This window comes from Cyprinus carpio, chromosome B13, assembly GCF_018340385.1.
Source record: "Cyprinus carpio isolate SPL01 chromosome B13, ASM1834038v1, whole genome shotgun sequence".
Lineage (NCBI taxonomy): Eukaryota > Metazoa > Chordata > Actinopteri > Cypriniformes > Cyprinidae > Cyprinus > Cyprinus carpio.
The window spans coordinates 28,342,933-28,355,646 of NC_056609.1; the positions used below are offsets into that span (position 1 = coordinate 28,342,933).

General features: G+C 33.8%; 1 protein-coding gene across 1 annotated transcript; it reads right to left on the reverse strand.

The window, feature by feature from the left end:
- Nucleotides 1-763: 763 nt before the first annotated feature.
- On the reverse strand, nucleotides 764-12,298 carry LOC122139481 (F-box only protein 11-like). Its single transcript, XM_042737563.1, has 2 exons — nucleotides 12,010-12,298; nucleotides 764-924 (listed from the first exon to the last, which is right to left on the reverse strand). Exons 1-2 carry the CDS (start codon nucleotides 12,095-12,097, stop codon nucleotides 779-781), a joined length of 234 nt encoding a protein of 77 aa, XP_042593497.1. The 5' UTR covers nucleotides 12,098-12,298; the 3' UTR covers nucleotides 764-778.
- Between the last annotated feature and the right edge of the window lie 416 nt (nucleotides 12,299-12,714).

A 12,714-nucleotide genomic window follows, 5' to 3' on the forward strand; every position in this document is an offset into this window, starting at 1 on the left:
GAGCACAAAAAACCAGTCGTAAGTGTCAATTTTTCAAAATTGAGATTTATACATCAATTATGAAAGCTGAATAAATAATCCTTTCCCAGGCTGTTATGGTTTGTTTCATGAGGGACAATATTTGTCTGAGATACAACTATTTTAAAAATCTGGAATCTGAGGAGTTGCAAAAAAATCTAAATTATTGAGAAAATCACATTTAAAGTTTGCCCAAATTAAGTTCTTACCAATGCATATTAGCTAATCAAAAATTAAGTTTTTGATATATTTACGGTTACGGAAATGTACAAAATATTCTTCAGAGTAAACATGATCTTTACTTAATATCCTAATGATTTTTGGCATAAACGAGAAACTCGATAATTTTGACCCACACAATTTTTTTTTTTTGCTTATTGCTAAAAATATACCCCAGCGACTTAAGACTGGTTTTGTGCTCCAGGGTCACATATTACAGTATTTTTATGCTTTAATAGAGTCAAAATCTTCCATACAGCACCTTTAACTCTCTTTATTTCATGCATGCAGAGCTACATGATTTTTGCAATGTGGAAAACAGACAGAATTGCAGAATAAAAATTTTGAATTTACAAAATAGCATAATTCTGAGTGAATATATCTAAACAAGGTTATGGAACGAAAAAAAAAAAATAGAATTTAAGAAAAAATTAACCTGAAATTGGGTAAGAATACATCTTTCTTTTGCATTAAAGCTGCTGTTTAAATCTAAATCTAATGTAATCTGAATCTAAAACTTCCTAACGTGTTTATCTGGTGTTTAGCAGCATTTACGCACCTCCATGCTGGTCTTTGTCGGACAAGCTGTTCTCTTCGGTAACAGAGATTTTCTTCGAAGTTGGTACGGACTATTTTGAGCGCCTTGACCAGATTCTTCTGCGACCATCTCGGCAGGAACTTCCTCATCTGAAAAAGAAAAGTTAAATATAGAGCTCATTAAGAAAACTAAAAAAATAGTAATTAAGCAAACCTTTACATTTAACATCAACACCAAAGGCCACATCGGATAAGTGAGAATTCATCCACATAACAGCACTTTATTCTTTGATGAACAGAACAATATTTGCAGACATTTCTGGACAGAAGCCTGAACTTATGTTCTATAAAGTATGCAAAATTAGGATAAGAGCATCCCAGATAACAAAGCCTCCAAGACTCAATGTTAATATGTGTGACATACTATTTGAAAAGTATATATCCGTGAATGCTTTTAACACAATGTACGTCAGTCTGCATTAAAGGTGGGAATCTTCAGGCAACTCGTGATCGATTTCCAAAATCAATCACCATCTGATTCTAAAACAATTAGTTGATCTATTTTTTTTTTTGTTTGTTTGTTTGTTTTTTGTATAAATGAGTTAACCGACTTAGAATATTAAATGTATTTGTGCATTTTTATTAAATTGCATAATAATAAATACTTTTTAAAGATAATTATAAATTAATAATAAATCAAAACAATTAATGAGCTTACCAATTGAGAATATACAATGAGCATTTTTATTAAATACTTATAAAATAAGTACTAAAAAAAATTATTACAAATTAATAATAAATCAAAACAATTAATGAGTTTATTGATTTACAATATCAAATTTATTTGTGCATTTTTATTCAGTTACTTCTATAAGCACTTTTTTTTTTATTTTTTTTTATTATTAATAATTAAAAATAAATGGAAAGTTTGGAATGTTAAGATATAACGAACTAAATAGCATATTTAAATAAGAGGAACAAAGAAACACAAACAAAAAGAGCTTTTAGTATCTGAAAATACTTCTTTTTTTTTTCTATAAATTACTATTAAAAACCGAATGTTTACATTAATTTTGCAACATAAAATTAAGTTTTCATAATCAATGAGGAGAGAATCATGATGCATCAGAGAATCAGTTTTCTCCGTTTTCTCAACCAATAAATAGCCTTGTCAACATACTTTTCGCACTTAAAAGTGTGCAAACTGATGTTTAACTAACTTTCCACACAATGCCAAGCACGGTGATCACATACAGCAAGGAAACAAACGTCCAAAATCCCAAAAGGCTGTTCCACACATCAAGAACAACCTCAACCAATTGTGTTCAGACACAGCCATAAGACTTTGTCATTAGAAATAATGAAAAACAGCATGTACCCTACTAAACCAATTCCCAGGGTCTTGCCTCAGCGCTCCAGAATGTACTTCAACTCATCTAAATCACCATACGGTGGATGCATAATCAATATTGGCATAATTGTTTTAACTCTCAGGTTTTCCCTGTAATCAGACATCGACAGTGTCAGTGAAAGTCAGCTCAAACAAGCAACTTCAATAATTCAGGCCAAATGAGAGATTAAGAACACTGGATAACCCGGGATAAACGCTCGGATCAGCAAAAGGTGGAACAACTTGGACTGCCGAGTTTAACGGCATATTGAAATCTCATCAAGGCACCGTCCGACACACTCGTCAGGCAGCAGTGAATCAGCTGGGAAGGAAAACAGCGGAGAGGCTGCGACCTCCTCCAAAAACACACGGCTGATCTCCTCGGCAGCTGCGGCACACGGAGCAGGTGACGCCGAGACGCAGGGTCAAAGGAGACAGAGGGTGAATGGGTCGGCCGTGACACCCATCCGGGGTGAATTAGCCTTGTGGCATCCCTTTGATAAACAGGCCTGAAACCCGAGACGGAGCCGCCCCGCTGCCGCAGCCCAAACACAGACCATGTTTCCTCTCCAGACTCCTGCAGCTCCAGAAACACTAGATTCGTTTCAGAGGATGCTGATAGAACATAAAAGCCGAGTTCATTCAGAAACTGTAACAGTAGACATCACAAAGCGGTTTTAGCCTAGATACTAAAATAAATATGGTGATCTAAATATTTCTGGTCTGACTGGCTCAAATCAGGATTATTATAGTTAACTAAAACTAAAACCATTAAAAAAAACAATCGTTACTTGAAATAAACTTAAACTGAAAGGATTATTTGGGTTTATTTTATTTTAAAAGAATTTATATACAATTTTATACTTATTTATATTTTATTCCAGGTAGTTGCCAAGCCAACATTTCTAATTTTCTTTTTGTTGAACTTAATATAGTTAACCAAAAAAAAAAAAAAAAAAAAAAAGATTAAAAAAATTGTTGCTTGAAACCAACTTTAACTGAAATAATAATTTAAATATTTATTGATTGATTTATTCAATTTTATTTTCTATTTTATTTCATTTCATTTCAGGTAGTTGTCTATAGTCAATATTTCTAATTTTTTAAATTTAACTTGACATACCAAAATGATTAAAACTGGAATAAAATTAATAAAACTATATATAATATATATTTCTATATAGTATTTATATTAAATATAGATATACTAACTTAAAAATGACAAAAAAGAACAATATTATTAAAACTTAAAAAATTTTTTTTAATAAAATCAGAAAATCAAAAATAACACTAATTCAAATATTACTAAAAAAACTAACAATAATAGCATCTTAATGATACTAAAATAACAGGCTCAAAGAGATGTGAGGATGTATTTCACACTTAAATGGCAACTTCTTGGTTTAAAAAAAAAAAAACCCTGCAATGATTAAAACTGAAATAAAATTAATAAAACTATAGAAATATATATATTTTTAACTAACTAAAAAAAATGACTAAAAAAGAACAATATTATTAAAACTTTAACAAAATTTTAATAAAATCAAAAATACACTAATTCAAATATTAATAAAAAAAAACTATAATAGCATCTTAATGATACTAAAATAACAGGCTCAAAGAGATGTGATGTATTTCACACTTAAATGGCAACTTGTGCTGCTTTCTTAGTTTAAAATAAATGTAAAAAAAAAACTGCAATGATTACCAAACTTTATGCTGATGGTCAAAAGAAAACATACCTAATTCTTGCTAATGCAACCGAACATTAAGGATGATATCTACAATAATAATTATAACCATAAAGTTTTAAAGGGGTCGTCATATCCCATTTCAGTTTTTCCTTTCTCTTTGCAGGTGACAATCTAGATAAATATATTTAGGAAAACTGAAACACACCCACACTAATTTCTGAATAAAAGCAAATAATTATAACTATTCAATATTAATTGGGTTACTACATCTAAAACAAGAACAACAGACCAAAAAATTAGTCTTTTTCCTCACCTTGTAATGTATTGCACAAGTCGTGTGGACATAATTTAATTATGGTATATTATTGTCCTTTTCAGAGTCTGACATGTCACCATTCACTTTCACTGCACGAGAAAACACAACATGAACATTCTGCTAAACATCTGAATGTTCCACACAAGCTAGAAAGTCAAACATTTTGGTGCAAGAAAAAGCAGATTTTTGTGCGAACTAATCCTTTAATTGTCCAACAGCTGAGGAGAAAAAGCTTCTGTAATTGATGGGATCTCTAAAGGGCACATCTGATAATACACTTACTTGCAACACTACAATATTGCAGTGATATTCTGGATGGTTATTTGCTAGGAAACCCTCCCCATCTGATGGAGGTCACATACAGGACAGCATTTCTCCATTTATATCACATATCTGGTAAGATTTAAGTCAAATGAAGCTGCACTAAACTGAATTTCAATGGATATGAAATACAGATTTGAGCTGAATATCTTAAATGCATCAAAAGAGAACATGGAGTAACACAAAACAATCATTTTATAATGTTGAAATGAAAGATGTTCGAGAACATGGAGTAACACGGTCACTGATCAGTCGTGCACAATGATATCAGGAACAAGTGAAGACATTAAAGAGGGTTGATTTCAACACCGTGTTGTCTAGATTGATGAAAGAAGAGGCGCAACAGAAGCGTCACCATATGGCTCACATCCAGATGAACAAAACAGCTCATTGCTGAAGGCTTTTGGCATCTCTTCATGCTTCCTTCAATTCTTGAAACACACAAAATGAGGTTTTGCCTGAACTGAAAGTGAAACTAACTGCTGTTGGAAGCAAAACATCTCACAGTAATCAAATCAAATGGATGAATAGACTAACGAGGTTTTCAAAAAAGTCATAAACTGCTAAATGACATCTCAACACATGAAAAATGGGTTTAATTTATAGAAATAGCTGTGTGCGTGAAAGTACCTCATGCATGTAAGACATTACCCATATTCAAAAGTCATGGTCTGTAAAACTGCATTCAAGAGATGTTTTGTTCATGATATTGGTCAGCCAAAAGTAACTAAAGCCTTCAGGAACCAGATAACTTTACATACAGTACAGGTCAAAAGTTTGGAAAAATATTACTATTTTTTAATGTTTTTGAAAGAAGTCTCTTCTGCACATCAAGCCTGCATTTATTTGATCAAAAATACAGAAAAAAAACAGTAATATTGTGAAATATTATTACAACTTAAAATAATAGTTTTCTATTTGAATATACTTAAAAAAAAAATAATTTATTACTGTGATGCCAAAGCTGAATTTTTCAGCATCATTACTCCAGCCTTCAGTGTCACATGTAACATCCAGTCTATCACATGATCATTTAGAAATCATTCTAATATTTTCTGATTTATTATGAGTGTTGGAAACAGTTCTGCTGTCTAATATATTTGATGAATAAAAGGTTTATATTAGAAATGAATTTATTTATTAACAAAAAAAAAATTAAAATTCTATATATTCTAATAATATATTTTCTTTACTATCACTTTTTAATCAATTTAACACATCCTTGCTGAATAAAAGTATTGATTTTATTTTAAAAAAAAAGAAAGAAAAAAAAATTACTGACCCCCAAATTACTGACCAGTAGTGTATATTGTTATTACAAAATATATTTATATTTTTAAAAACATAGCTTCTTTTTTTTTTCTTTTTCTTTTTTTTTTACTTTTTATTCTTCAAAGTATCCTAAAAAAGTATCACATGTTCTGAAAAAATATTAAGCAGCAGAACTGTTTCCAACTTTGATAATGAATCATCATATTAGAATGATTTCTAAAGGATCATGTGATAATGATCCTAAAAATTCAGCTTTGCATCACAGAAATAAATGATAATTTAAAGCATAATAAATTTAAAGACAATTATTTTAAATGTGGAATAATATATCACAATATTACATTTTTTTTCTGTATTTTTGATCAAATAAATGCAGGCTTGATGAGCAGAGGAGACTTCTTTCAAAAACATTAAAAATATTAATGTTTCCAAACTTTTGGTCTGTACTGTACATCCCTGACATACAGCCCAAAATCCACAACAACCTCACAGGTTTACATGACATCGCCACAATGATGCATTTCTAACCTTGCACCATTGTTTTTTTAAGTTCACTGCTATCAGCTTACAAATCCAGCATGATGTTTGTAACTCAACACACCGAGATGAGCGTCAGGGACAAAGGTTAGGATCGAGATACAAAGCGATTCGCTCAAATTTAGCAAAACAGTCTGACATCTCAAATCTGTAGCTAATATACATGCAGTGTGGTTCGGTAATAAACAGGACAGACACCATAAAGACGATGATGAGGAGGTATTTTTTAATTTATTTGTAAAAATTGAATGCACTGAAAGCCCAGGTTCAGGTAGATGCTTAAGGCTATTTTCTAAAGTGGTATTAATATCCACCACTAGTAAAACCGCTGATTTAAATACATGTGATTCAAGAAGATCCCTCAAAGGCATCCAATGTTGAAAGTCACAGACAAATCTAAACGGCACATTTTAAATTAGCATCACTATTACCGCCGGACTTCACCAAACACACGCTCCGCTGTAACACGACACGCTCTTTATCACACGAAGCACGTTGTGGGAGGATGTGATTAATAAAGGATTCTAATCTGTAGTGCGTCTGGTTTACCTTCAGGTGAGAAGGAGGCCATTCTGCACGAGGATCGTCGGGGAATGAGACACATCCTGCAAACGCAGCGCTGTTGCTCTGGTTGCACCAGGGGCTCTCCAGGGCTACTAGTCCAGTAACCACTACAAACACTGTGTCCCACCAACTAGTGCAACACAACAGACAGCATGCTGTCGCCAAACAAACATCATCCACACTCAGGAGCTTTCATTCTGTGCAAATGTTATTATTGATTAAGAATTACTGATATTTAGATAAGTGACATATAAAGCACTGTCCTGCAGCGAGCATACAAAGCATCTAAAAGTAACAAAAAAAAATAAAAAATTCTATAATTTGTTTATCATTCCCACGCTCTCGGGAAAAAAAAGGTACAAATGTTGTCACTGGGGTGGTACCTTTTCAAAAGGCACAACTTTGTACCTAAAGGTACATATTAGCAACTAAAAGGTACAAAAGTGTACCGTTTTGCAAAGGTACTAAACCTCAGTGACAGCTTTTGTACCTTTTTTTCTGAGAGTGCATGTAACATTCAGAATAAGAAATGTTTGTATATGAATGTTGTTAACAAAATGTCGAATTTAAATAAACTGAAAAAAAAGCTTAAACGGGATTAAAAATAATTCTTATGTATATAATCAGTACACACACACACACACACATATATATATATATATATATATATATATATATATATATATATATATATATATATACAACACACACACACAATGAATCGATTTTTTTTAAATAAAATATTTTGTTGCTTTCAGCTATTTAAGCAACACTTTTTCTTATTTATTTAAATTTATTCCTCAACAAGGAGGGAGGGGATAAATAAATAAAAAGTGTTGTATTGTTGTTAACACTTTACCTACTGACTAAAAGAGCTTCTATCAAAGTCCATTTTCTTGAGAAAGACTCACGCTGGGAAAACGCCTGACAGCATGTTAAGCTTCACTGAACAGCGTTTAAACAATCTGTAAGGTCTGAATTACAATACTTAATCGCCCCACCTTTTATTAATATTCTTTTAAGATTACAGCCGCTAAGCTTCAAAGACGTGAATGACCCCCTACAGGACACACGTGAATAGATGCTGAATGGGGTTTAGATCGTATCAGCTGAAGGTATTTGACTTAATGGAGCTTGTGATACAAAGTGGAGCTTTACTGGTTCGTTACAGCAGCAGTTCATCAGCATTATTAACAGTTTGAGTGGAAAATAAAGTTATTGATAAACAGATTTACGTTCATGCATTTGGCAATTTTGTTTTTATCCAAAGTGACTTGTCCAACACTGCATTGAAGGTTTACATCTTATCATTTTAAACATTTCTAATTTTATGCATTGTGCAAATTTCTGTATTTATCCAAAGCAACCTGCATTGCATTTAATTTATACATTTAATTAGTTGATGCATTCCCATGGAAACAAACCCATGTCTTTGGCGTTGCAAGCACCATGCTCTACTGTTTGAGCTACTTTTACAGTCATGCATTTGGAAGAAGCTTTTATCCATAGTATTAAAGGTTTACATTTTATTAGTTCAGGCATTCCCTGGGAATCAAACCCATGACCTTGGCGTTGGCAAGCACCACACCATGCTCTACTGTTTGAGCTACACTTACAGTTTATGCATTTGACAGACACTTTCATCCAAAGTGACCTGCAATGCATTGAAGGTTTGCATTTTATCAGTTCATGCATTCCTTGGGAATCGAACCCTTGGCATTGCAAGCAACGCACCATGTTCTACTTTTTGAGCAACATTTACATTTATGCATTTGACAGACACTTTTATCCAAAGTAACTTGCAATACATTAAAGGTTCATATTTTATCATTTCATGCATTCCCTGAGAGAATTGAGCCCATAACCTTGGCGTTGCAAGCACCATCCACCACTGTTTGAGCTACATTTACATTGGTGTATTTGGAGGAAGCTTTTATCTAAAGTGACTTACACTGCAGTGAAGGTTTACATTTCATTGGTTCATGCATTTCCTGGAAATCGAACCCATGGTCTTGCTTTCTATAGTAGAAACACAAAAGCTGACCAACAGGAGATAGAAGAAACATCTAGCTAGTAGTTACCAAGCCCCCAGTGTGAACTTTACACCTCAATTTAAGCAAGAACTCGTTTGCAAACCTAGCTGTCACTAAAAAAAAAAGATGACCAACCTGTCTTTCAGTTAATTGCTATTATCTCTCTGTCAGTTTTTGGTATTTTCTGTTTTTAAGATTCTGGCCCATCCTGTTTTAAAGCTTTGCAGTTTTGACCCAGTTTTCGTAAGAAGGATTCATTCGAGGTTATTTAGCAGAGCCGTCCAAATAAAAATATGTGCGAGACTCACCTTAACACGCCTCATGAGAGTTACAGTAGCATCATTGCCATTACTCACAAACCCCAAAGATGTGACAATGATGCAATAAACACTTCTGACAAGAATATCTCCATCCTGGAGTATTATCACAACAGTAAATTCAGCTTTTAAAGTTTTCCAGGAAGTATTCTGCGCTGAAAAGCACCTGCAGTTAAAAGAGGTTTTTTTGATTATTTCATTGTTTTTTTTTTTTGTTTTGGTTTAAGGGAATTATGGGACATATTGAGCTACATTAAATCATGCAACGTGTTGCAACCATTTTTTAGAAGATTCTGCCAATGCAGAGAAAACAGGAAAACAGAGAACAATATAGGGCTCCAAAATGAATCGAAATAAAACAAATCATAATATGGCTTAGTGCAATTATTAAAAAAATCAAAAATGCTGCAAACTAATTACACAAGTAGTATATGCACTGCATGTTTCAGAAATTTAAAAAAATCAAAAATGCTGCAGCATAATAATAATAATAATAATAAATTAAATAGAAATTATTTTTTAAATTTTAATAATTTTATATTTTTATAAATGTAAATGTATTTTTATATATATTTTCTTGTGATTTTTAAATTATATAATATATAGGTGTTTATATATATGTTTAAAAGTTAAATGTGTCACTGTGTTCTTTTACACACTTTATGGTTAAATATTTTACAATCAACCAATTAAGACAGCCATAAATATTAGCATTTTAATATTACAGTGAAATGCTTAAGTCTTACTATTTTTTAATTCAACAGCAATACTAATATTTATTGTTTAATATAATTTTTTTGTAATTATTATTATTATTATTATCATTTTATTATTATTATTTTACATATTATATTAAATAATTAACTTTGTTAGTAGAATTTTGTTGAGTAAATAGCCAATGCAGAGAAACACTCGATAAAAATGGGAAAACTTAGTATAGAACAATCTGTTCCATGAAATGACTTCCACATCTAACTAAAAAATAGCTTGTGTCCAACTCAACCCCTGCATGTTTTCAATGCAACACCTGTCTCACGGCCTTGATTACACAACATTCCCATAAGGTGACAGCAGCCATTCATTTACATACCCAAAGCCGTTTATCTGTGTGCTGTATCTGTGTTTTGATTTCGTCTTTCTTTTTCTGGTCCCATGACTATACTCTAATTAGAAGTTAAGATGTGGTTAGTACAACCAGCTCTCGCGTCTGACCGCCTGAATCCCAAACAAGCTGTGCTGCTGTTAGACCTGCGTACCAAACTCTTGTAGCTGTTAGACCGGATGGCCAACAGAACTAGAGGTGCATGTAGGGGTTCGAGAGAGTTTTGAGAGCATTTGGATGTTCTTTGAGACAAATTGGATGTTAATTTTATGTAATTGGGATTTTATATTCTGTCAATGACTACATGCATATATGCATCAGAGGGGTTCATAACCCAGCTGGGTACTTAAAACAGTTAACTAACTAGTCATTACAACTCATCAACAAGCGAATCATCCCCCAACAGCAATAAACAAGTCAGTCACCGCGTCAAGTTTACGACATCCAACACAGCTGACCAATTAAACCAAAGAAAAACAAACAAAATAATACCAATAATACCATGCTTTTGGACATTTGCTACAGTGTTCTTGGAATACAATGTGTATACTACGGTACTGTCACAGTACTTTTCTTTGTAAGTGCATGGTACTCATAGTTTACTTTTAAGTGCACCATGGTAAAACCTTGACACTTGTCCAAAAATTAATTACCATAGTAAATATTTTTAAAACAAAACCTGACTGTAGTGTAGTACTTTGATTTAACTCCTATAAATTAAGTATTGTAATGCAATCATAGCTCTGTGATGGTATCGTACGGTAATATTATGGCATGTTTAATAAATATTAAGGTATTTATATGACACTCAAAAATACCATGGTATTTGGCGATGCCATTGGGAAAAGTCTCACTTACAAAAAGCATCATGCCGCTGCCATGGTTTTTAGACATTAGGAAATGTTGCATTGCATGAACTTAAATACAATGGAATAACTCAAAGTGCCATTGTGTTATCATTAGACACCTTCTTTGTACATTACATACTACTGTGGTACATCTAAGGAACATTATTACTATGGTACACACCGAAATCATTGGGGATTGGGTTTATAGTAATGGTGCCGAGATATATTATATTCACGTAGCACTAAATATACACAGGTATATCAAAAATACCATAGTATTTACACATAGCAACTCCACGATACTTCTGGCTCTGTTTTCTTAAATGTAATCACTGCGAATGGCCTAAATTGGGAGTTTAATACATAATCTACTGATTAAGGGTCGTGACAGTGATGTTTAATGGGTTTTGTGTGCTATATTTGGTTGGCTTAACGTTAGCTGTTGTGCTGCTAACAGCAGATGCTAACCATCAAAAACGCTGCCATTTCTCACGAATGTCTCATCGTCGCTGGCACCGTTTAGACTCACGACGCATTTAAAATCACGACTAGTTCGTTCTGGATTGTAGTAGTCCAAAATATCACGTTAAACGGGGTTTATAGTAGACAGGAGAGCATATCAAGCCCAGTTAAACAAAGCGCGGCCTGCGGGGGGATCTGAAGCCTCGGTGTTTCCTAGCGAATGCACATCAACACAAATAACCTCAAAATGCTTCATCACAACACGAATGCTGTTGGAATCTACACAGGGCTTCTGAAAGAAGACGGACTGATGCGAATCAAGCCCGGGTTGGTGTCTGTTAGGGATATATTCACCTCTTTCTAGGATAGGTATTCCAAACTCTTTCTGCGTTGTTTCTGTCAGGCGGCACCGGGCGCGGCCTCGACACTCGCCGGGGTCTGCGGTTCGTCGCTCTGACGGAGTTCATTTGAAGGGTTTCTGGTGTAAACACACGCCGCTGCAGCCCCTTCCTCCGGATCCTTACACTGCGCTGAGCTCGGGAGATGTAAATAAAAGCCTAAAGTGCATTGCACTGAGAATCTGCTCGGTCTGTGCTCCGGGGAAGCGCTTTTACTGTCCAGGAGCTCCGATCTCGGTTTTCAGTGGCAGGAGGAGCCATTTACACACACACACAAGATGTAAATAAAAGACACTTACACACACACTCGTACACCACTAACACAACACACACACACACACACACACACACACACACACACTCACACACACACACATACACACACTAATACACACACACACACTTACACACACTCACACACACACACACACACACACACACTAACATACACACTAACACACACACACACACACTCACACACTAACACACACACTAACACACACACACTTACACACACTTACGCACACACTCACACACACACTAACACACACACACACCCACATGGTGCTGCACTCCACCAATCACAGTACATTTCCCCTTACAAAAAGTACCATGGTAATCCCGTAGTATTCTCTGAAACAGTTTAGAATACTATGGTAATACCATGGTACATCAATTAATCCTAT